The 26864-nt window shown below is 36.2% G+C and overlaps 1 protein-coding gene across 1 annotated transcript in view; it reads left to right on the top strand.

Moving 5' to 3' along the window:
- Positions 1-26864, top strand: part of TTC29 (tetratricopeptide repeat domain 29) — a 121828-nt gene that overhangs the window by 42600 nt on the left and 52364 nt on the right. The window contains exons 6-9 of the mRNA XM_062493663.1: positions 1250-1462; positions 4090-4175; positions 19268-19359; positions 24821-24944. Of these exons, the coding sequence (XP_062349647.1) occupies positions 1250-1462; positions 4090-4175; positions 19268-19359; positions 24821-24944 (515 nt within the window). The remainder of the gene's footprint in view (positions 1-1249; positions 1463-4089; positions 4176-19267; positions 19360-24820; positions 24945-26864) is intronic.

Genomic DNA, 26864 nt, shown 5'->3' with positions numbered 1-26864 from the left:
GGAGAAGATCCTTCTCCAAGCTTTTCTCCCTTCCTTTCCTACAACTGGGAAACAGCTTTTCTACTTCCTGTTTTTTTTTTTTTGAAATTTGAATGCAGCACTGTGTAAAAAAGACTGCAGAACAGCAATAGTTCCTTGTAAATCACATCTCAGAAGAGACGTAAACTACAAGCATCTAAAAGAACTTATTTGATGGTTTGTTTCAGCTGTCAATAGAAATACAGTTGATATGTTGACAATCTATGGGACAAGATGCCTACATCACACAAACCTATGAAGGCAGGGTCACATTCAGTTCTCCCTGCTACAGAATAGTCTGCTAAACAACATATTGTGACTAGAATGCTTTCTTTAAAATTATTTTTAATGTAAATAGTCTTATCTTACCTGTTTCCCAACAATACCCATTATGTAAGAGGAAAAGCTTTTCTGTTCTTTCAAAGAGCTTTGAATTTTCATTGTCCAGCAAGTATGGAAATCTCCTAGATTCAGTTTTATGCACAGAGGTAAATCCAGCTGAAGATAGAGGAAAAACTACTGGAATGTGAAAATTAATTGAATTATATCTTCAAACTTTCCTTTGCCTTAAAGATGTTTGAGTAACTTACATTTGAAGACCTTGGAGTATGTTACTTCAGGGTCAGTAATTAATCTATCAGTGGTTAATGCTCTTGCAGTAAATCTACTCGATAAATTCACCAGACCTGGCCTTGCAATAACTGTTGAATAAATTCGTTTGCATGATAGTTTTTTTTTCATTGATAAATTTATTTGAATGAAGCATTTTAGTTTTTCCCCAGAGTTTTGATACCTTTATCCTCCGCACTTCAAATCTCTCAGCAAAGGTTTTCATTATGGAAAAATAAACTTGAGGAATGGTTTCAGTTGTCATTATTTATGCACAGATGTGATTTTGATGTATGAGAACCACAAAGGCTTTATGAATCTAGAATAAACTTATTTTCTAGAAGATCATGACTTTGCCTCCATGGAATCACTCACCTTCAACATTGGGAACATAGAAAAGAAAGCTAATTAAATATGTGATAATTTTAAATTCTAGCATTACTGGGTACTGTGAAATTTGACCATATTTTCCAGTGATCTGTGATTAATGTATTGAACAGTCTTGAAAAATCTGTGGAATATTTAGCTGCAACTTACTCTTAATGATAAAATTATTACATACTACGAACTTCAAAAATGGTTGCTGATTGCACTGAATATAATTATGAATGATGTTTTTCAGGTCATGTCACAAAAGCTGCTGAGTATTTTGAAGCATTTTATCGGATAACAGAGGGCACATCTTGGAAAGATGAGACAGGCCGCACTTACTCTTCACTGGCATGTCAGCACCTCTGGAGAATTTATACATTGCTAGCAGACAAAATGCTAGAAAATAAAGAACACCAAGAGGCTATCAAAACGTTAAAAAAAGCTTTAAAGATGGCAAAAGAAGGTAAGTGGAAAATAATGCTTTCCCAATCCTTCATTCAATGTGCAGGCCATGATCTTCCCAAGAGTAAAGTAGAAAGTGTCAAGGGTTTCACTGGGTGATTATTTTCTATGAAACTCATAGACAAGTGCCATCAATACACTTGCAGGTCTCACTAAAGTAGAAATACCTTCTTGCTGACAACAAAGAAACTTTAAGGTTCCTCAAAGCTTTATTTCAAAAAAAAAACCAAAAAAAACCAACAAAACCCTGACAACCTTGTGGGAATAATAATATAAAACTGAGCCAATAATCAGAAAGTGAGGTCACTGATGGAAGCTGAGGTCACTGATTTTGATTGGCTGTCACTGGTGATTTGGCAGTGTTTGACTGATATTATCTGCTGGCAAAGTTACCTTTTCACTGTACATAGTTACTTAATATTTAGAAAAAAAAACAGATTTTTGTAATAAGCAAACAGAATTTTATATCTTAATATACATACATGCTTTTAAACCCAAAGGAAGAATTACAGAATTGCAGAACAGCAGAGGTAGGAAGAGAAACCTCTGGAAACCAAAAGATTGTCCTGAGCAGGCTGCTCAGGACTGCATCCAGTCAGGTTTTAGTATTTCAATGGGAGAAGCCTCCATAACCACTCTGAAAATTATTTACCACTGTTCAAACACCCTCACAATGAAGAAGGTTTTTGTTTAAATATGTACTAATTCAATATTTATCAGCAGATCCATTCGTTTTTTTTAATTTAATAATGTATGCTGAACATTTAATTTGTGATGCAGTCTTTGACTAATAGTTGGAATAGATAAACTGTGAAAAATGGCAAAAAATGAAAATACTTTACAAATTTTAAGTTCTGCAGCAAATAACATTATGACTTTTCTCGGTCATAACACAAGCTTGTAGTGTTTTCTACAGCTATTGTCTATAACATATGTTTAAATTACAGCTACAGTTCAACTCATACACTTAAAATTAGGTGTAGGATCTAGAAGTATTGCTGATGAAATTCCCTAGGGATGTCTTCCTTATTGCTAGTGAAAACTGCTGGATATTAAGTGATTGCCAAAACAGATTTGATGTCTTTCCAAAACTTATTTTGACCTGCCAGATATTCTGATTCCCTTATTTCAAATTTCAAATCAGTCACTCTCACAGCTGAGGTACCACCTATCACTATGCACAATATATGTGCTGTTGTTCTCTTGAAATTTAAGCTTTAGGAACTTCTTTCTGAGGAGTTCTCCAGTCCTCATACCAGAGCCATACTGGCTACTGTAATCTCCATTCTGTCCTTCTGGACCATCATCTGTGTTTATGCATTTTAGGAATTAGGATTAGATATTGCCTGCTTTAAACTATCAAATCCTCTTAAGGAGGAAAGGTCTTTATGTCCCTAGCAACTTTTAACTTACCATTGTTCTGTGAAATTATTTTTCTCTATTCATTTGTCTTATTATGCCTTTTAAGGGTTATTGAATATTGGAAAAGACCATCCGTTTTTTGAGTTACAGGCTTTTAATATATACTGAGTTCTATAGACAGAACAATGTTATGCCTCAACAATTATTATCATTCAGAGAGTTTCAAAACTAGGTGTAGGCTTCTGTGTGTTTGGACAGAAAGAGTCTACAACTGCAAGCAGAAAATCTCCCTTTTCATTGCAACTATACTTATTTGTGCATTTTTAAAAATACCTTGATATGAATTTATTCTTCAGGTTGATTTTTCACCACTTATTATGTTGGACCAGATGGATATTAAGCAACAGAAAAATTGAATTTTGGCTATTTTTAATATAATTTCATCTACATGTTTTTTTTATCGCTACTCATGTTATGGAGGGAAATTTTTGAATCTAGTGTGATACTTTAAGAACTACATAATTATTTAATATTTATTTTGGTATCAAATAGATTATTTTCTCTTGAGGGAGCCATGCAAAAGGACCAGCAAGCCGTGTTTGTTAGATCAGTATCAGCAAAATAAAACCTGGCATGGAAAAAGGTGGTGTTGCACCTTAGCAACAGCTTGTACAGAATGTTCTAGAAGTGCTGCTTGCAAGTATAAGTTACCCATTTTTTTAGCTATTTTACTCTAGAGTAGGTAGTAAAACAGACAGGAGAATAAGAAAGATGGAACTGGCCAAGTGGTGATTCTTTCTTGGTGTTTCACTAAGATTCACATCAGCAAAATGTGTGGGTCAAGATACATTTTGTGTTTATATATTAGGGTTTATTACCTATTTTGGCCACTTTTATTTTATATTGAGTGTATATAGAGAGATTACTATAATTTTCTAATTTGATTACACTAGGACCATCATTAAACTATTAATGAGAGAACTATTAATGACAGAGAACCTTACACATGTTAATTTGATTGTACTTTACTACTGGAAGATATTTTCTCTGACTTTGCTGAACTTCCTTGGTGAATTTCGTAGCCTCTATTTTTAATTACCACTGTATTTTTTTCAGAAAGAGATACATGGTGGGGGTAAAGAAGGGGAAGAATTTACAACATTATTTTAACATCTGTCTGTTATTCAAGAACCTGCAAGAGATGTCTGTACCAATGTCATTTTGTTCGGATCACGCTGGTAACTCTACCTTTAACTCTTCCCTTAGGAGGTGATAAAAAGACTCAAGGAGAAGCAGCCTATTGCTTAAGTCTAGCATATCATTTCTCTGGAGAACATGAAACAGCACTAGCAGTAAGTTTATTCTTTGCTTTAGCCTTCCTCTGCCTCCTTGGCATGCTTTGGATTTGCAGAGCGGAAAAAAACATGGAGATTCTTGGTTCATGGACCTTTGATAACTTTACCTAGTTCTGTAGACAGGGATCTGTGTGGCTCAAGCATTTGTGGTTCCAATAAATTCCAGAATTGATGGAGTCCAGGTTTTCATGCTTGGATCTGCAGGAATAATATAAATTGACAGTTCAGATTATATGTAACTAGCCTTCCTTTTCTTGTATATATGTGAATATCAAATAGTCTCTATTTAGTTAGGTTTTTGTATAAAACACCAGTTTTGCAAATTAGTTTGGTACAGTGTATTTGTAAGCAGCAATGAAAAATATATCAGTTCACACACTGAGATTGTTAGAACATCTGTAATTTAGAAGAATTATTAATTACTTTTAAAAAGCTGTAATGCTGATGCAATTCCTGCTGTGGATACTTGAGTTCAAACTCCTCTTCTGATGTTTCTCTTGAGCCTTAGTAATCCTGAGACAGTGAGAGCTCTGCATGTGGAATTCTAGACCAGAAGGAGAGTTTCCCTGCTTCCTCATAGGTCAGGGTGAGAGGAAAAATGGGCAGCAACTTGACTCTTTTGTGCCAGTCATCAGTCACAGTCCTCCGTGACCCTCTTAAAAATGTTCTGTGGAAAATAAATTTGAATATTTTGTTCATGATTAATGCAATTAATCAGGTGAATAATTACTCTTTCTGTTTGTTCTTGTAACTGCAGAATGGCTCAGTATTCTATGAATGACCTTGTTTTATAGAGGTCATTCATTGTGGATATTTGTTGTGATGGTTTTTGTTTTGTTTGTTTTTCTCAGAAGCAGACCAATAAAATTCCCAGAATAAATTCAGCATGTGTATCAATATTACTTGCTTGGCTCTTGCAGTGTAGAAGTTGTTCTAGATTTCTGTCTGATTTCATTTTTTTAATGATTTTTTTAGAAGTTATTGACCACCTTTATACTTTATTCTTCAATGCTGAAAGTCCTATCTTCTGCATAAATCAATTGAATGCTGGAAAAGGGAATCTGATTCTTAATGAATTGCAATTAAGCCTGTAGCTGAATGTAAAAATAGTTCAAAACTAAAATTGTCCATATAATTTTATTAAAATGTATCTAAATAGTTGCAACAGCAATGAGAACATGATATTTTATCTCATACCAGAAAACAGTATACTAGATTAGACCAGAATTTTTTGTACTTCAGTTTACCTGCAATTGTTTTTTGCCTGACAAGTATGCTGGCATTCTTACCTGAGCAACTTTTCTCAGACTCACAGAAACTTAAGTTAACTTTTCATTTCGCATAATATATTGTGTGAATTCTGAAGAGCAGCGGGATAAACAAACGTGCTTAACAAAGAAGCCTGCATGTTAATCTCTCCAGAATATACAAAGGATCAAACTACTACCCTTGAAAGTGTCAAAAATATTAGTAGTCCTGGCATTGTTTCCTCAGAATCAATTTTGACTACATTTTGTAGCTATTCCTTTCCCTTCATTGCTCCCCCGTGTCTCCTGTCAGAAAGTTACAGCAATCATTTGGAAGTTGCATTTCTTTTTGCTGCATGCAGACTTTTTAAAGGAAGCTTCTGAAACCCTGAATTTTTTCTGAATTTTCTGAATTTTCAATGTTCTACTACCCACTTTAAATATGTAACCAGTCAGTAGTACCTAATGTTTTTAGACCTACAGAAATGCCTGCCAGTTAAGGAAAGCACTGTGCAAGAGCAAGAGGGTCTCTGTAGTACAAAAACAAACATTATGTTAAGAGTGCAAAATGTTATTTTAACAGTAATAGAAATACCAGTACTTTTCAGTGGTAATAATACAGTGGCATTTTCTAATATAATGGCATTACCAATAATATTACATGATAAACTTTTGAAGTACTTTTGTTCAAAAAACACTGTGTTCTATGGGACAAAGAGCTCCTTTTGTCCTTTGCAGTGATCAATACAGACAGCAGTAAAATATCAGTGGTTGACAGTAGTGTTGAGCAGAAGTTGTCTTCACTCTCCAGTTGGAAATCATTGCCTAACATTTCCCCTTCTGTTCTCAGTTTAATGGTCTCTGTATCCAAGGGGAGCTCAGATGCTTACGGAGATGAAATCATTGCCTCCTGTTCCCAGGGGCCCTCTGGTTATCATTACCCATAACATGCAGACAATACTGCTAGGAGCCAGTTTGCCTCATGGTAATATGTAGTTCATCACCAGCTTCTGTAGCATGCTAAAGAGGTCTTGCCACACAGCTTGGGACTATTCGGATGTAGACTCAGGGGTCTCAGCAGTTATTTCCCTGCTTTGCATCAGTTTTCATCTTCTTTATCCCTTTGTGCAGTGGTCCACCTCAGGCAGTCTCCTTCTAGGGGAATCTGAAAGGAGCAGCTGTTACAGGCACCATTTCCTCCAATTGTTGCCACTTGGTTCCTTTTGCTCTGTAGCCTCCCTCCCCCAACATGCACACACAGGATCATGCATATGAACTTGTTTCTCTTTCATTCGTGTCTTCTAGCGGGGCAGAGAAGCATATGTTCAAAATAGTCATTATCTGATGCAGTAATTAAAGATTGAAATAATTAATCTGCAGCCTGTTCTATAAAAAAATGCAGTCACTTTGTATCAAACGGGCTGGATTTGTTAGAGAAGTTTTTTTATTTGCTAGGGACTTGGTGTTTAACATGATTTGATTTCGTCTATAATCTGTATAAATTAGTTTAATTTAATTTGGTATATATGATTGATTTCTGTAGAGCTACTCAGATGCAAAAATATAAGAATGTGCAAGTTTAAAAGCCTGAGAACTAATTACGTTCAATAGCAGTGGGATATGTTCATAATGTTTTTCATATTGTCTGGTTTATAATCAAGCCTTATGTTTTTTTCCACAAAATATGAATAGTTCACATTATATAGATTTCATCTTAAACATTATAGATTTTGTCATGGAGAGTTCTCCATCTAGGCTAATTTCAAATTAAAAGTTACTGTTTACTTGTTTTTTCCTCAGAATCATTATACAAGCAGAGTATTAAATGAAACATTTCTGTGTCATAAGAAATCTTGCATAAGGTATTGTAATCTAATGCTCGATTTGGGATTTTTTTTTTCCTTAGACTGGACTTTGAAGAATTCTTTGAAGTATAAGGTATCATGGATTTTTTTCTCTTTGAATTAGAATTGCATCCCAAATCATTTGGAAAAATCCAGTCCTCATTCCTCATCTAAGTGTTAGGGTTTCTTCTAAGTGTTCCCTTATTTTGGTTATTGAAACCTGTGCTTCAGATATGTTACACATTTAAATAATAAAGGCAGTGTTCCTGAGTACTGAGATTCATGCCAAGCTAAATGTGGTAATTTATGACATAATGCTGTCTGCATGAATAGTCAGAATTACGATACACAAGCCACAGGCATAAAATTATCAAGAAAATTTATGAACTTGCAAAGACATCTTCACAATCAAAATGACCCTGTTAAAGCAATCAGAGGTGATTAATGGCCATAAACTTAATTTCTGAAAAAGTCTGTCAAAACAACTGGGAATTTTGTCTCCTCTCATGCAGCTGGGGAGAATATGAGTGGGGTGCAGATATTCTGAATTTGGTATATACAGTGTCTTTTATCTGATTATATCTATTATGTCTCATTATATGGATTATGCCCATATGGATGGATGTATTTGGTAAATCAAGGAGGATCTTAGCAAGTAGAAGAACTCCAAAAGGTAGAGTGAATGTTATTCTCTTTTGTCCCAAATGCTGAGTAAGGTTGTTGAGAAGAATGAGCATGTGAAGTTAGAAGGCTGAACTTCAAGTCAGTGGTGTCTAAGTGGACCACTGAATTTGAGTTTGTTTTCATTATTGTTACCACAAAAAAAACCCTCTCAAACAGGGACTCACAATACACATCCAAGGATACTCTTCAATGGAAATTATTTCAAACTTCCTTCTTTTAAATCAGTCATATTGTCCTTTATTCATCTCTAAGTGATATTTAGCCATTAGTAATGAAGTGTAACATGTTCAGCTTAGCAAATGGCATCACATGCATGGAAAAACACCTTAGCATATCAATTTAAAAAGAAGTCTCATCATTCCTAGAGCCTCCACTTTCATTAAAGTGATTTTTAAACTTTTTTAAAAACTATTCATATAGGAATTTAGTGGGTTTCACATCTGTGGATTAAAACCCCAAAACTTTGAGCCTTCTTAGAAGATAAGCACTTCTGATTGATCTTGGCACTGACAAGAGAGAATGTCAAGAGAAAGGAGTGGCCCAATTTTGAAACTGATTAAATTTCATGTTCCTGCAGGGTCCCACTACTGCTAGACACTAGTGAAGATAATGCAAACAAGGTTATGTGAGAGAATTAATATTGGGATGAACTTTGTCCTGACAAAATACACTGACTCAAATGATGAGGGAATTAAGAAATTAAAAATTACTTGTCATGACAATACTAAAGAAGACCTAGAACTTCAGGAAAGAGATAAATGCCTGATCATTCAACTAATTTTTGTTGTTATTTTAGCACTTATTTCTTTAAGTGAAGGATGGTTCTAACTTTTTATTTGGTCATGAAAGTTAACAGTCTCTTAGTGAAGGAAGGATTTCTTCTGCTGGTTTAAGGAAAATAAGATTTTTCCTATCTTAACCAGTTTCTTGAAAACCTGAGGGAAGAGGGTTCTGATTATGTCAAAGATGCAGCAATGCTATTTCCTTCAGTATTTTTCCATACACCACACAGTTTTGCACAGTTTTGAAGTTATGGTGTCCACTACACTTGCCTTGAAAACATGGTGTCATTTTCTTTTTCAGTCTGTGGTTCAGATTGCATTTTGCTTGGTTAATGGCAGCACAAAAACTCCCTTGAGTAATGTGGATTTTTGTCAAGATAAATGTGCCACAAGAACATCCTCTGTAAGAAAACTCTCTTAAATGGAGTCCTGCTACAGAATTACAGAGGTCTAGTTATACAAAAATTACAGAGCATGAGAAACAAAAATATTAAGTACATAAAAAAATCTATTACCCGATGATAAGAAAAATCACAATTCCATGTTTTCCCACAGGAACAATGAAAATAAATGTTCTAGCAACTTGTTGATATTGGCCTTACTCTTCAAGAGTCTTATGTCCCATAAGAATGGCTACCAAAACACCATAAATGGCTGGATTTCCATGTCATCCATTACACTTTTCAATTTGCTTATTCACATACCCCAAAAGAGTAGGACTACAGTGAGTTGAAAGTTTGAGTGCATAATCCATTACATAAATCTATAGCACCTTTTCAGAAGGTTAGAATTATCTGACCACTGGTGTTCTCAAGAATCTAATGCAAGTTGGTGACAAAACGTTTAAAACCTCAATTTTGAGGGCTATGCCTGGAGGACATTGTTTTGTTTATTTCTACTTCTGAAATAGTATGAAAGTTTCTTTGTTTATATATACTTACAAGATTATGTTGCCTTACTTAAAATATATATACTAAACATCCTGCATTAAGAAGTTCTGCTGTTTAACATATCAAATGTGGTTTCCCAAACTTCAAAATCTATTTTTGGTAATATTTTGACTCTACTTAAAAGTAATAAATTGTAATATTTTCTAAATATTTGTTTATTATTTTATTATTGCCTTACACACACATGCAGGCACTTAGATACACAGACAGACTTCCTATATGAGTATGAAAAAGAACTGGAGAGTGCAGTGCAGCACTAGTAAAAGTATATTTACATCATAATACATATTCTAAGATCAAGAGAACTCTTTGTATAACTCTGAATTATTTCTGAGAAATTCTTCCTAACTGTTTGAATTGAAAAGAGCCATACTGCCCTTGCTGGGGGTTTCCTCAGCTCTAGTATCTTGAAAAAAAATGAGGACAAAGTCATAAAAATTGCTTAAACTGCTCTGCTGGGGAATAAAAGTAACTTTACATCTGATTTTCACAAGGCATGGCAGGAAGAGAGCTTATCAGTCATGGAGCCTCAGCTCAGGTCTCACTTTTTGGTGTTGCTACTGGGATGGAGCAGCCTCTACATGCTCTCTGCTGGTGTGGCCAGTGCAGGAGGTTCTTCCTTGTGCTTTCCCAGGCAGGTTGGCAGCAGAGTGGGGACACAGCTAGACAGGGTCTGCTTCTGGGGAAGATGGTTACAGTTAGCTTGTCCTGACTGAGATGTCTGAAACTCCAATGACTGTCTTCTGTCAGTTACAGGATGTGATTCAGGCATTTTCTTTGGACTCTTTTGAAACTCTTTTTAGAGCAGATAATAAAATATGCTCTTTTTTAAATTTTTCCCTCTTTTTTCTTTATTTTTAAATTTTTTAAACACTTGCTAGTGTAAAGTTTCCCCTCATTTCATTCCCACATTGGTTTTCTAGCTCAGGTGTGCTATACCTCAGAACCTAAGTGCTTTGCTTTCCCTCAGCATAATTGAGGGAAAGGGATAGCTACAGCATGTGCAAGTCCATAGTTTATGTTATCTGATAATAATAACAACATACAAGATCTTAGGAACTGCCAGCCCAGTAATGAAACTGCACATTCTATACCCAGGGCTGTAGCAAACGGCTGAGGAACTGCAATAGAAAATTTCTTATTCTGTTAGATAATCTACTTAGAGAAGTCAGACTCACGTTGTGAGAAAGGAAACATTTGTACCCACACTGTACAAATTCAGGAATTTCAGTACTTAAATGCAAATGTATTCATAATCCAGGAGGTTTTGTTTTCCATTGTACAGTTAATTCTAATGAACAGAGTATTTTTAAAAATTCTGTAAAGTAAGGCTTTTAAAATTAGATTGATTTCTCAAATTGGTGGAGTTCAAGCTGTAGCAATACACTTATTAAATATGTGTTTAAATTTCAATTCAGTTGTTCTCAATGTCTTTGGTGGGGGAAGTCATATATTCAGGTATTAGCAAATGCTTAACAACTTTGCTCGGTCAGAACCATTGATGGCTAAATTGGAGAATAGGTCTTGATACAGACATCATATCTTGAGGAATTTATCCTTTGATAGATAAATAACCGGAGAAGTTAAAACACTGAGGCATGTCTGTGTAAAGCTGAGAGCTTGATGCCTCCTTGCTAGAATCAATTTGTTTTGCTGTTTTGCTTTCAGCTTATGTATAATTTCAGAGCTGATCAAAAGAACTGGTACCAAAGTGTGAAATAAATTGTACTTCTGAAGAAATCGATTTCACATTCCTCGGTGCTTTAAATGATTTTAGTAATATTAATATTTAAAATATTTCTGTCTGAAATCTTTTTATGACTGCATATACCCGTAAATGGGGACCAGTAAAGGTCCCCATTTCATTCAGCTGGTTTTCATACTAGTATATTACACAATAAACATTGTAGAAATACTATATTTTAGCACTGAAATGGATGCAAAAGATCTCAAGTGTCTATTTGCATCTAAATGACTCAAGTTTTATCCAGTCAATAAGAGCAGTCTGTTACCCTTTTACTGCATTACATGGGTTAAAACTTGAAGAATATAAGGTTTTCAGCTGAATGAGATCCCTTCCTTAACTTCTATATTGGTTTGCAAAAGCATATCTACTACATTATCTAGTTTAAATTGGTTTTATACTTTCCTAGTTAATCTCTGCAGTTTTTACATTGTTATGCAAATTTTAACTGTCTGCTTGCTTGCTTTTAGCTAGGAAAACTTCGTGTAGTTAAAAATATCAGTTCGAGATATTAGTAAGCATGAAGCAGAATATTTATAGGTGCTTTATCTAAGAAGTAATGGGCATTTAAGCATGCAGAGATATATATATATTATGATACTATTGTCTTAGCATGCTACGGTGATCTGACAGCCAGGTACATTCATGTAGACACAACAATCTGATAAAAGCCATCCAGACATCTGGATCACAGTGCTGCTATACAAAAACATTTCTTAACAATTCACATTATTGCACTTACCCAAATTTCCAGTCCTGTCCACCCTTTTGTCCTTTTTCTTCCCCCGGCTCTGCCTTTGTCTTTTATGTGCTTTCAGAATCTCACTTTTCCTTTACAAGTCACCTCCATCTGCTTATGTGTCAGAGTGGCCCTGGTGCCACACATCACATAGAGGAATTCTCAAGATGAAGGGCTGTATTCACATCACTACTTCTGTCTCAGCACTGTTTCATGCTTGTCACTGCTCAGCACTCAGCGCCACACTGCCTTGTTTTGTCAATAACCATTTATTTGTTGCTGGAATAGTAGCAACCATTACATCTGACCTCCCTGTTTCATCAATTATGAATAGATTATTGGATGCGAACATCTGCAAAAGCTTGCTGTTGAACTTACCTCCTGGCTGGGATTAGATAAAGTATTAAACTGTTGTTTATTGTCAGGCCAAAACTCTACTGGGAAGCCAGGGAATTCCAGGACTAGCAGGCTCCCATCAGCAAGCACCAAAAATTGTTTAGTATTGCCACTGTTTCCCATAAGATCGTAGCCATTTATTATTTACACTTATTACTAGTTGTTATAACATACTTGATAAAAGCTCTTGGCAGGCACAGTGTTTCCAGCTATTGTCACATCTGTCAGGATGGAAAGGATACATAAACTGTTTTTTCCTCTTTTATTGCTGTTAAAGGGTAACAGATGAAGCTTCTTCACTCCAGACTGTTAAGCCATGCTTTATTTTGAAGAAATATGTCAACAGTGGCTGGCTTCAAAACATTACATTCCTGTCCTAAATATAGATTGCAATGTCTTTTGCAGTAGAAATTTCAAATTGTACAATAATAGTAAATGAAAATATTTGGATTTGATGTTTGCATAGTTTTTTGCTCTGAAGGATCTGGATGACTTTTTAAAAAAATTTTCAAATATGAATGAATAAAACCCTTTATGAGGTATAGGAAATAAGAAAATTATTACTTCATTCCTGCAAAGTTGTTGTGTAAAGAATCAGAATTAATATAATTATTGGTGGCACAGAAGGCCAAGGAATTAAGGACAGTAAGGCAGAAACAAAAATTTATTCAGTCATCTGTACATTTCATCTCTTTAAGCTTTCTGTGCAGCAGAATGAAGCATACAGGGTGAACTCCTGACCTTGTGGAAGCCAATAGAACTTTGAAATTACTCTAGGGAAAGGAACTTTTCAATTAGTTACTTGTATTTACATATCATCCATTCAGAATCAAAGCCAAATATACATGCCCAGAGTATTATATGAAGCAGACAAGACTTGATACAGGCAAAGAGCCTTAGGTCTGATCTTGATAGACTGATAAGGAATGAGTGAAATGTTTGTCTTGCCTCCCTTAATCCTTCAAGCAGATGCACACACAAGTAACCTGAAGCATGTATTGCTGAGTGTTTGTAGAGCATGAGGATAAATACTGCTCTTGATAGCCCAGTAGATCGGGGAGGAAGAGTGTGGACTGGATTAGTTACCCACAGGGAGAGTGGAGCCAAGCAGCACCTCAGTGATAGCCATGTCCTAGCCCTGGAAGGTCTTCAAAAAGGGTGTTCCCCTGTGACATTTGACTTGGACAGACTTCTGGGTGTATTCTTCTACTTCCCTCCCCTATCCCTGTTTCTCTTGCTCCAAGATGTGTGCTTACACTATGTATTATCCAAATAAAGTCCCAGGAATAGGGGTTCTGGAACAGCCTAGTTTGGCCAATTCCAGCTGAATTCTTTCTGTCTGTGTAAGGAGATTGACAACATTTGTGGATTTCTGGTAGTTTAACCAACACTATAGCCGGTGTAAGTGAATGTGGCTAAGGGCAAGGAGTTAACATTCAGAGAACTGAGTTGATGAATTTTAGTTGTGAGTAAAAGCAGAGAAGTAACAGTTCCGTCAAATCAGGGAGTGCTGCCTCTTTCCTGGGTGTGGTACCCAGCGTCTGTATCCCTGAACTGTGAGCAGGCAGGTGGAATATGTGCAGCTTCCACCCTAGATGCTCACTGTGCCTGAGCATGTTTAGCATTGAACAAGGTGTGGCCTGCCATTCAGTTGATACTGGTGTGTAATATTCCTGAGATCAATGAGCTCTGCTCAGTGTGATCAGTGCATTTCGTGAACAATACAATTTTCTTCTGCTGTCCAACCTCTCCCATGCTGTTTTGACAAAAATAAGAATTCATCTGGGTTTGTATTGTGAAACTATTCTTTGATCTTACTCGGCATGGCCACAGGTGTGTAACCACTCAAATTATGGTAATAAAGACCACTTTTTTGAAAATTTTAAATATGCATTTCTGTGGCAGCTACTGGTCAGAGTTCATTGAACTGCAAAGTGCCAGTGCGTTCAATTCTATTGTCTCTTGTTTTCCCTGGACTATATCAAAGTGATTATTTAGCAACCGTCAGAACTATGTGTTTTTTTCTGGAAGTATTTAAGAGGTATGAAGTGGTATGAGACCTGTAGTCTCACTCGACTGCATTGTCTGTCTACCAACACCTATTGTTGGCTTCAGAAAAATACTGTCAGATGCTGCTAGCCAGGCTGGGCCTTCATCTGCCACTGCAGTGCCTGTCAGGAATCATTAGCTACTGATCTCTTTGACTAATGGTCCACTTGATTGTCTGATTCATGTTCAAGATCTGTAAATGAGGCAGAAGCATCTTTCCTGCTCACCAGCTGTGAAATGGCTAAACACAGCTAGATTTGCAGAAATCAAAATAAACGTATTTCCAATAAAGTTTGGCAACAATATCAAATCTAAAGCTAAGAGCAAAACAATGTTTTTGTGTTTTTTAAAGTTACAGTATTATAAATCAACATTATCCCATCATGTGCTTGTCAGAGAAATGTATTTTACCAAAACTGTGAAATGCTGGGAGTAACATTAATATTGTGTTGAGTTGGATAGATGTTCTTTATTCAACATAAATTCATACTTTCAATATTTGCTCTTTTGTCCATTATCCCCAGATGTATCAGTGTTCAGCAGAGCCTTTGTGCTTTTGTCTAACTCCTGCATATGCTAATGGGGTGTGCGTGCATATTTTTGTGTACATATAGAAGAATTACAGGTGTGGAAACAATAAAAAAGAAAGGGTGGGATTTTGGATGGAGGGAGTTCTTGAGTGAGGAGCTCCTGTATCTGTTTTATATTAATGGATAAGCCCTGGAGGGTCAGCGTGGCATAATGCTGAGATAACTGAGAAGCAAATCTGGGCCTGAGAGCTCACTAGTATTTTTCTTGGAAAAGGAGATGAATATGCAGTTCACCGCTAGCTGAGAAATAGTGAGAGAGCCATACCACAAACAGGCTCTAGTTCATGGATTTAGGCAGAGCTTAATGCTTTATTTTTACACTGTAATTGTAGACACAACAGACTTACAAAGACACGGAAGGAGAGTTGATTTTGTGAATGGATACTCCCACAGGAGCTATCCTGTGGTCTGTTATGTGGAAGACAAAGTTGAAGTCCACCTTCAACTTCTAGCTTCCCACATCCTGCACAAAGGAGGAAAAGTGATTGAGACCCACTGTTCATTTCAGTATTAGACTTTGACTTTCATGTTATTTTGGCTTTTTTTAAGCTAGTGTTTCCACATACCCACAGAAGTAAATATTTTGAGATAGTCAGTGTGCTTGGTCACATTGATCCAAAAACTAATCTGTGACCAGAATCAGTGTGATTTTCATAATTGCTATGCTGTTAAACTTAGGTTACAGTTTTTTTATATACAGGTAGAAAGAACTGTAGATTATTCTAATCTGTTCAACCTCATATGTGGCAATATTTTCCCACTAGTTGCTAGGAATATCAAATTGTCTTTGAAACAATATGGAAATTTTATCATTTTATAATGGAGCCTAGCATGATGAAGATAAATCTATTGTAACTGTTTCCTTCCTCAGAACTCTTTGTACATGGCTAATTCTAAACAAACAAACAAGCAAAACAAAATATAAAGGGAAAAATTAGACATTTTACTCCTTCAGTAACTCTAAATCTCTGGAAACTTTGTCTAACTTTTGAGAATCAAATTTAGCTCAATGTGTGTAATACCCAACCTGGGTTTAATGTACATTACCAATATAGATTCTTACATAGTCCCATTCAATATCTATTTATGCATAATTATATGGTTTTGTTAGTGAATAAACAAATTAATGCATAATTGCAAAGAAAATTACCAAGATTACATTTTCAAACACAATATTTGCTATAGAATACTTCAGCAGGAGCATCTTACCTTAATAAGATGTTTTTTCTTTCGTTGTCTGAATTTTTCCCATCCAGTAAAACTGCACATTTTTGTAGGAGTTTTCAGCATTAATTATTAGTTATTCCACCTCTTCCTTGGATGTAATTTTCCCCTGCACTAAATGGCCTATATATATGTCTATGTGTATGTGTGTTATATATATATATATGTATGTAAATATATATGTATGTATGTATATATATATATATAAACATTTTCTGGCTATGTTTCTGTCTAAAGGCAAACTTTCATTGGGAACCTATAAATTCCATTAGATCCAAATGGTACATGTTCCCAATATTTACCCACTTCCCAGAGATCTGATAGATGACTGGCAGAGCCCTGCCCACTCAGTACTCTCTGCCACATGCATGTCTTTTCCTATGTGGTATCCACAGGAAGCCAGTTAGATTGATTGGTTGTTCCTGTCCCTTAAAAATAATCAGGAAATTTTTCATGCCCATTTTTTGATTTTAGGCTTTTTACAGATTGTGTCAGGCATCACTGTGTTGATTCCACTTGATTTTCCAGCATGTAAAGTTCATAATTTTTTGTTTTAAATGAAAAATTTAAATGTTCTGCAATTTCAAGAGACTCTGGGTGAAATCCTACCTATAATGCTTATGTGTTTAACTACAATTTTAACCTATTCTATCTGTTCCTCTTTTTTCTATCCTGAAATGGCATATATCACAGGAGAAGAGAACCCTCTCCACTTCTTTCACATAAATGGATACTGGGCAGTTGTGGCATCCAGGGGCACCACACAGCTCCTTTCCATCAAGCCCCTGTGTCCCTTTCTGTGTCCCTATGTGTTACCTGAGGCTGGAGGAGTAATTTGAAACACAGACATAAAGAGTACATTTTCTATGGTGATTTATCACAATTCCCTCCCTTTCACGAAGATGATTTAATTAATGTTATTTTCTCATTATTTAGAATGACAATTGTGTAGATAGTAACCTGGGACAAAATGAACACTTTTCATCAATATGAATGAGTGGCTTTATTTATTTACTTCCTTCTTTCTCGCAGCTGTCACAGAAATGCAACAAACCAACTTTTACTTCAGCTATCCTGTGTATGATTTTTCCTTGGGTTTATCTGTACTTTCCAGGCTTTTTGATACCTTTAATAGAAAAAAAAAGTACAGTAGCCAAAGCCTTAGGTTCCTAAGTAACTTTCTGTACCAGATTGTAATGATCGCAGGCCCTGTGTCCAAGTTTAATATTGTAGAAGCCAGTTTAAAGTAGGAACGATTTCAGCACAGCACATAACATTTGTGATACCTCCTGACATCCTAATATGGTTTTCTAATATAGGCATAATTATTGCAACAAATGCTGTGGGTCCCCTGAGTTGAATGCAATACCAAGAATTATTTCTCGGACACCTGTGTGTTTCTGCTACCATCCTGGATTGTTAGAAGGATGTACTGCAGGCACTGACAATATCATGTATGTATTCAGTTTAGGGAGAGTTCTGAACTGATGTGACAACTTCCTAACTGAGGTGCCTTTTTACTCTTTCTGTCACACCTAATGCATTGATAACTCAATTGGCAGTGATCGTCAAGGATAGGATGCAACATTAGAACACTACTGCTATGAAAGTACTTGAGGGATGATAAATAGGGCAGTGCCCATTAATAAATGCTACTTTTGGTGCACACAGAGCTTGTGTAGCTAAAGAATAAGAGCTATGTCTAGGCATGCTTCTGCATGTTGTAAAACTCTTTCAAGAACTAGGAAATCTGAGTGGTGGAAACAGCAATGAAAATGGTGATACCCACAGCATTAGCACATGCAGGTTGTCTTCTCCTGAACCATGCACTTTGCCAGTGACAGGGTATTCACTCTTAGTAGAAAATGCCCAATCTTTTACCTCAGTATAAATAGGAATCTTGGGGCATGCAGGATGCTGTCATATGTCCCTGGGCATCTCCCATCCCCCTTCAGAGCTGGTAAATGACATTCACTACTGCTTTCTTGGAAATGTGCAAAAAGGATTTCCATAGAGAGTCTTTGGAGATTTCCTGTTTTCTCATGTGTGTAATAGATTGGGTCAAGCAACAAAGAAGAGGGATGAAAGAATAAGATTTAATTTTATATGCACTCTCCTGTCATCGCTGTTGAAAAAAAAAGGGGGGATGAAAAGAGAAATTCTGCAATACAGGTGATGTCAGTGGTAAATTAAATTAAGATTGCATGTTTTTATGCAGCGGCTATAAGTCTTCAGTTATGAAGGGGTTCATAATAGTAGAGTAGATTCCAAGGTAATGTTAACAAACTTCTTGTGTGTGAATAATTAATCCGAGAAATAGCAGCATTATCTACAGTACTTTAAGTCAACATAGATTAAATGTATAATCTGTAATTTATTCAGTTTTGGGGCATCTGAATTGTACTAAGATAAATTGTGACAGATTAAAGGAAGAAAAATAATACTGAGTTGTATTTCAGCATATCATTCTGAAACAGTATGAATGCAAAGGACACCATCTTAAGTTATTAATTATCAGAAACTCATAAAAGCACAGGCTCTTAAAATCTTTTAAACTATGGATAAGGAAATTTATACTGCAAATCTTTGGTTTTTTGCAAATTGCCAAAATACAGAGATATAATTGCAAGTTACATTCTTTTGATTTGTAATTATTGAGTAGTTTCCGGCAACCACTAATAAGGATCAAACCCTTAGTCCCATTACGGCTAATTAGACAACAGTTGTAGAAGTGGGAAAACCTTAATTTTGTGTTCTATGTGGACAGAAAGATTGGGAGGGGAAGAAGAAGTGGAAATTCCTATTGGGGTATTTACTGTTTTAATCCTCCTCTTTCACAGGTCTTGAACACCTCTGTAGAAATCTTTTCAGCCCTTTGTGATTCTGCTGGCCTGGGCAGAGCATATGCAGCTGTAGCCAAGATCCTGGCAAGGTAGGTTAGCACATCCTTGTCTGACTGTCAGTGCAGATTCACTCAGCTGTGAAAGACTTCAATTGTTAGAGGTCTGTCGCTTCCCATTACTGACTGCTTAAATTTTAAGCAGTGCCCTTCTTGCAGTAAGTGACCCTTTCATCAAAAGTTATTTTAAACTGTTACACATTTTTTAAAGTGTATGGTTCTAGTTTTTCTTTGCCTGTAAACTATAACATGTCCTTTCTCTTCTACATTTTAAGGGCTGTTTAAGTGTTGGGGTTTTTTGGGTGTTTTTTTTTTTTTTTGAGGGGGTGGAACCGACCTTACTGTACGGGAAAACAGAAATGCAGATGTATTTTCCAGGTTAAGAAAGAGGGAAAACCTGGAAGAATGTAGCAAGCTTCAGCAGGTGTCTCAGTGTAATATTTTCTGAACTGTAAGTTTCCATTTTTTAGACTCCCTTCTTCTGTGGAGGCATTTCTGGTTTGTGCATGTGTAACTAGGTACAAAATTGTTGTAAATACGATGCTTGTATTGAATACTTTTGTTTCAGCATCTGGCATTAAAATCTTCCTCCAAGTGAATTAGTTCAGGCACAAATATTCTTGATGTAAAGTAGTCTAATGAAATGATGAGATAGGGCAAAAAGAGATTGAAGTGAAGGCTGCAGCTTATTCTTGATTTATCCTGTGTTTGAAGACCTCAGTGTATATGATGCATGATAGAGCTTGGCAATTGTTTATGGAGAGGGACTTGTCACCAGGCTTATATCAGTGTGCAGAACAAGTTCTTCTCTTTGAGTCAAATCCATTGTCTCTTGGCCTTATCCAAGCACATAGGGGTCAGCCACAACCACAGTCCACTTCAGCTGTCTCATGCATAATTCATGTCTACATGTATTCTGAGCATACTAAATAATAACATGGGAAAAAAATATTCAGAAATACACAGAACAGACTAAGAATATTGGGTCCCAGTTTTAAAACTCTCTTAAAGCCTAACCAAGAAAGATTTAGTAGCTGAAACACCAGCTGTTACAAGTGGCTTTGCAATGAATACAAAGTTTTCTGAGCTCTCAGTGGCATTCATGAGCTCCTTGTATTCTCAAAAAGCAGCAGTCTTGGTAGAGCCTGGGTTGAGATAGTCAAGAGAACATCCCTGGTAAACCATGTATATTAATTTCTTTTCTGTGACTTAGGCATTCTGGAATGAAGGTGCATGCATTTATTTATGCAGAAGTTGCAGATTTTGAAACTTTCTGAAGTCAGTTTGCTAAACCCTTCACCTGAAAGACCATGCCAATGCAATGCTTTTCTTAAAAGAAGACCTAAAGATAGAGTGGCTGGTGATGTTCTTCTGCATCAAATCGTGTTCCACACCTTCTGGGAGCATTCTTTAGCTATTCAGGAATGGACAGTCCCACTGCTTTCCAGTTGTTGCAATTTGCCAAAAAAAAAAAAAAAAAAGAAAAAAGTAGATGAGATGAGGACCAGTGAGAGCAGATACTAAGATCACTAAGATTCCTCAGATTAGCATTTAAGGCATTCTCCTAGAAGAAGAATAATCTGATTAATTCAGGTGAAGGAGGAGTTCAATCTCATATATAGGATCAGGGATTTAATCTATTGAAGCATAGATCAGAAACAGATTGGGTCTTCTTGGTAAAGACCCAACCATCAACCCTTTCTCTGGAAAATGGCTGTTGTACTTTTTATAAAACCTATCTAGTAGTTACGCCATGAGAGCATTTACCAAATTAAACACCTTACATAAGTACCTGCTTTGAAGAGCTTTGGGGATGTGATAGGCATTAACTTAAAATAACATGATGGTTCTCAGCAACTTTCAGTTGTTTGAGAAACTTAGATGTGGAAAAGTCTGGGCACCTATGAATCATAGAATGATAGAATCATAAAATAGTTTGGGTTGGAAGGGATCTTTACAGATCAGCTAGTCCACCCCCCTGCAGTAAGCAGGGACATCTTCAACCAGATCAAGTTGCTCAAACCTCCATCCTGGCTGACCTTGAATATTTCCAGGGATAAGGCAACAACCACCTCTCTGGGCAACCTGTTCCAGAGTTTTACTCTCACTGTAAAATATTTCTTCCATACATCTAACCTAAAGCGACCATCCTTCAGTATAGAGCCCTTGCCCCTTGTCCTGTTGCAGCAGGCCCAACATTTGCTCAATGATTTGTCCCCATCTTTATTATAAGCTCACTTTAGATACTCTAAGGTCTCCCTTGGTGACTTCTCTAGGCTGAACAACCCCAGCTCTCTCAGCCTGTCTTCATAGGAGAGGTGCTGCAGCCCTCTGAGCATCTTGATGGCCTCCTCTGCACCCACTCCAAGAGGTTCATATCCATCCTGTGCTGAGGATGCCAGAGCTGGGCACAGAATACTTTGGATAAATGCACCAATAATTACTTCTAGTGACAGAATCCCCATATTCAGCTTGTTCAAGATTTGTGTAAATAATTTTAAATTTGATGGATAACATCTTCACAAGAAGATGACTGTTTCCCAAAAATAATGCATTACAACCATGTCTGTGAGAATTTGCCTTTTATTTCCTCATGACAGATTGGAGAAAGTGCCTGAGCCCTCCTGAATGGCTCAGGACCTGTTTATGGCTTTGGAATATTTTGTGAAATCTTTGCTGCAGATGTTTCCAGAGACCATGGGAAACTGAAAATCTTTATCATGTGCATTTAGTAATTCATTTTCCAGGGAAAAGAATCTGACATAATAGCATCATGTTCTTGACTTATTCTGCCAGTGTCCACCATGGTAATGACTTCTTGTGGACACATGATTTATACATTCAATTCTATCACATGAGCAATCCTATAAAAGGTGCATATTTTCATAAAACTCTAATAGGGGTAAAAATCTCATAGGGCATTTTAGCATGAAACTGGAAAATGAGTTGCTGTAGATGTGTAATCTCTTCTGCTGAAGTCATCATAACTGTTCTGTGGGATCATGAATGACTATATCTTTAGGAAATTGCATTTTATGCATTTAGGAATGTGATGTTTAAGGAGATAGAAAGTATATGGCTGTATAAAATAACATGTAGATTTTTGAAGGAACTATATAATATTAGCCCTTTGAGTAGGAAAGACCTGTTCATCATGTTACCAGGTCTTGTGCAGGATAAAGTGTTTCAGTAATCCTTCTAGTATACTTTAAATATCTCAAGCTGTAGTGCTTTTAAAAGTATTTCCTTTGAAAAATTGTTAAACTGTACCAACTGATTGCTAGCTGGCATAAGTGAAGTTCTTACAGTGAGAAATACCTTTCTGATATGTATCAAATTGATTCCCGTTTTCCTCAAAGAGGTTATATGCCCTAGCAATTTTCATATTTTCTATTTGTGGAGCAGAAGTTTTGATGTGAAGAATAAAAAATGGCCAAAAATACATCAAAACATTTCTATTAATTCATGAAATTAAGAAAACCTTTTTACATTTTCTCCTGTCACTGATTCCATTTGCTTTATTACTTTCAGCCTCTAGCCCACAAACTTGGTGGCACAATCAACAAACCCCTTAGTGGCTGTTTCATCTCTGCTCTATTTGATTTCTCCACTCTGAGTAAATGATTAAGTTTTCATGCATTGGTTCAACCAAAATCTATGTTCACTCAACCACATCCTTTATTGATTACTTCTACTGCAAACAGTAGGCCAAGTGTGATATACATAATTGGACAGTTGTCAGGGGATGTGGGTGTTAACAGTCCTGTTTTCCCAATTGGAAACTGGAATCACCTTGATACACAAATATTCTGCACTGTTTCATTCTCATTCCTTGGACCAAGGAGTCCTTTTCCTCAGAATATATGTTTTTAACTCTCAAAGGTCTGGTTGAATGGATTTAATGATTATACCATATAATATGCTCTTCAAGTTGCACCTGTGCACTGCATATAGAAAACTAGAAAAACTGAAATTAATATTTGTCTAACACTTTAACCTTGTCCTTTAACTTATATAAAACATATGCTGTATATCTGTAAGGAAACATTTGATTTTCTTTTCTTTGGGAAAAAAAAAAAACAGGTTAAAAAAATATGTGGTTCTAAATCTAAAATTTAGAAGCCTTTTGACATTTGGTAAATGTTTACAGTCTGGCCTGTTTCATATTCTCATGGTAATAAAATACTTAAATTAAGAAAGTTTAGTGAATCACAGTCTGCTAGTTGACCACTAAACATTACAGTAGCATATACTTGAGCATTTCAAGAATGTTTGCAGAGATTTTTGTAGTAATCTTGCCCTCTCAGTCACATGCAGATAATCACTGCAATATTTTAAATTTGCAGCTAAGCTTTGCTGTGTTTCCTGTTTCATGGCAGGCTGTCATAATTACTGCAATAGTATAAAAGAGGGAAATTTGAATGCACATATCCCCAATATAGTGTATAATAAAAGCTATACTGTAAATAAATGCCAGGCCATCATTTGCTGCAGGAATATAATTTGAAGGTGGTTTAAGATGATAAGAAAATAAATCGCAATTCTTTTATCACTTACAGAAACTACTATTTTTGTGAATTTCTTAATTAAGACTGGATTTTCTGTCTTGCTTGGTGCCTTGACATTTAGCATGTTATGTTCCTATGTTAGTAGCTCAAGTTCATGGCTAATATTGAGGTCAGCTGAAGTAACACTCTGGCCTTAAAGGGAAAAAGGGCATGGTGCCTTATTCACAAGCTCAGATGTCTGTCTTATATCTTGCTATCACTCTGCTGAGGTCTTATATTGTTAATATGACTGGCTTTATTAAAAAAAAAAAAAAAGGAAATCTGCAAAAGTACATTAGCCAATTTTCAAGTTAGATGCAGCTGTGACCTCAGGTGGCTCTGAGCTCACTGAGATTTGGGGGATTTGGCACCTGCAATCCACAGTTTATAGGTTTGCCTGTGTGACCCTGGCCACCTTTGATCCACCTAGCCAAAGGGCAGTGTTGTGTTCCAGGGAAAGGCTGTCGCCTCATAACTGAGATATAGCATTTGTATGGAGCTGCTGTACCACCAGGTTCTAGAGCAGCTCTGGATGAGAGAAAGCCTTGCTGAAATAACCACCTTCATTCCACTGTTTTGTCAGGATGCGAAGTCCAGCTGAATTGAAAATATTATCAGCAGCTAAGTAGGAAAAAAAAATTAAATAATGGAAGGTCCAAAAACCCTGTAAAACCATCCACCTGTTTTTTTCATTCTTGGCCTTAAAATATGGCACAATATTCTTAAAGAAAGTTTTGTTCTATTTTGCTGAAAGGATTCAGTTTTGCCCTCAGACATTCCATGTGGAGTAGTCTCATTGGGCTCCACACAGGTAGTGCTGGAGGCCATTTGGAAATAAAATCCAGTCATGGATGAGTCATCACAAAGTAAAGTTGCTTCAGAACAAGGGGCAGATCTTCAGCATTTGGAGAGTAAATATTTCATTTTGTCGCTGTCCTTTGCTTCAGTCAGGGAAAATCAAATGAGGCTCTGAAGTACTTGGGAGAGTTTATGAAGGATGCTGAGAGTGCTAATCTGAGCCAAAGCCTGGTGGATGCAAATGTCCTACTTGGAAAAGTTCACAATGAAACAGTAAGTACTGTTTGTTGTAATGATCTCAAACAACTTGATTTACTTCTTGGTAGAATCTGGTTTTTGCCTAAGAGATGACACAGGAGGATTTGATCCAGGTGTTGCATCTTGTAGGAGTTACCCAAGGAGAAGTCACTGCGTGACTAAATGAAATGTGCTTTAATTTTCTGGGAAAGGTGAAAATTTCACATCATATTTAACATACGGAGTTTTGTTCTAAAAAATATTAATAAAAAACTCCAAATTCAGATCAGGACAAACTTCATGTGTTGTGAAAAATCTTCATCCAAATCACCACTGGGGCCATATATGCCCATAGTCAGTCATCAGTTAATGCAAATGAAATTTTATTGCCCTATTCATGAAGATATACTGCATTGCATACTAATGGGCTGTTTATAATCTTAGCTACATTTCTTCTCTACATTCTCTCAGCCAAATTTATGAAATGAGTTCTAGCAGCAAGTAGTTTGTCAAAGATCTGTTAGCAGTAGAGGGACTTTATTTTCTGTCTCTGCTTGCACTGCAGTAACACTTGGGTTTTGAAATCAAAAGGGTTAAAGACATTGCTGCAAAAGTGAAACATTCATACTTTCACACCTATTTTAGAGCTGAATTGCTACACAAATTTTTTTAGAGACAATAAGTAATAAAAAGAATTTTTTCTGTACTCTGGAACTTAGGAAGCGGTTTCATTATGAGTAAAATAAAAATACCTTTTCTCTCTTCTGTTGCATATTTTTTTGTCATATGTTCTGTGTGTAATATATTGAACAGAGTACTTTCCCCTTTTCACTTCCACTGTGCCTGAATGCCCTTTTTTTTTTTTTCCTGGGTTCCTCTTACAGGGAACTCCAACTACCAAAATTGCTGTCCTGTGTGTCCTGTTTTTATTTCATAAGCATTAGAATTTTTTTTATTCTATAATCTCTAAATTAGCCTGAGAGTTTTCTGTTTACTTGTGTTCTTTGCATAAATGCTGATTTTCCCACTGAAAACTAAGTTTTAAGGTCTTTGACAACTTAATGAAGTAGCTGTAAAGTGGATCTGAAACTTAGAAGAAACCAGGGTGATATGGCACTATGCTGAATTATTCTCCTCCAGATCAGAAAAATAATTAAATAAATTCTGTTTCACTACTTCTGTATTTCATTCCTTCTTCCACCATTGCTACTAATCAATTCAATAGAACTTGTATTTTAGGAGCTAATCTCTATCTGATTATTCTTTAAATTCTCTTTCTCAGTTCAGAATTTTCTGCCTTGACCTGGGCCAGTGGTGTAGAAGGGCACAAGTGCAGTAATTTAATCTTATTAATTTATATAAAGTATTTAGTTTAAACATAAATAAAAAAAAAATCTTGAAGTTTGCAATTCCCTGTTTCCTATATCTTTTTTTTCCCTGCAAGGTCAGAAGTCTTTACCAAAAACTAAGTGTGAATTAACATTTCCTCTTTTGATCACTGCCTGCTGGTGTCAGCTGTCATCACCAGTATTCTCTAAGTTAAGTCATTATTAGGGTCCTTTTATTTAACTCTGTCCATCCCCCAGTGATAAATTTGCAGTAGTACTGTCCATCAAATTAAAGATATCTCTGTTTATATCCAGATCTATCCATGGGGACCTCTAGTAAACCAGGGATATGACTCTTCTTGTTCTTCCAAACACAAATCACTTTGGCCAAATTCACTTTGCTCTGTCCATACTGTTGCTGAATCTTTCCAGTTATCTCATCTCACTGTTCCCTCACCAGTACTATCTTTCTTTAATGCTGTACACACAGTTTGCTTTCTAGTCATGATTGTTTTACCCAGGTGCTTCTTGTTTCCTAAAATGCCTGGGTGTGTTATGCAGGACTGTTAGGTCTCATTTCCCCCAGTTTATTAAGCAGGTTGCTTACTTAATAAGTACACGCTGAAGT

Source organism: Cinclus cinclus, chromosome 5 (assembly GCF_963662255.1).
Source record: "Cinclus cinclus chromosome 5, bCinCin1.1, whole genome shotgun sequence".
Classification (NCBI taxonomy): Eukaryota; Metazoa; Chordata; class Aves; order Passeriformes; family Cinclidae; genus Cinclus; species Cinclus cinclus.
The sequence above is the reverse complement of the archived record's forward strand: the minus strand, read 5'-3'. Positions and strand labels throughout refer to the sequence as shown.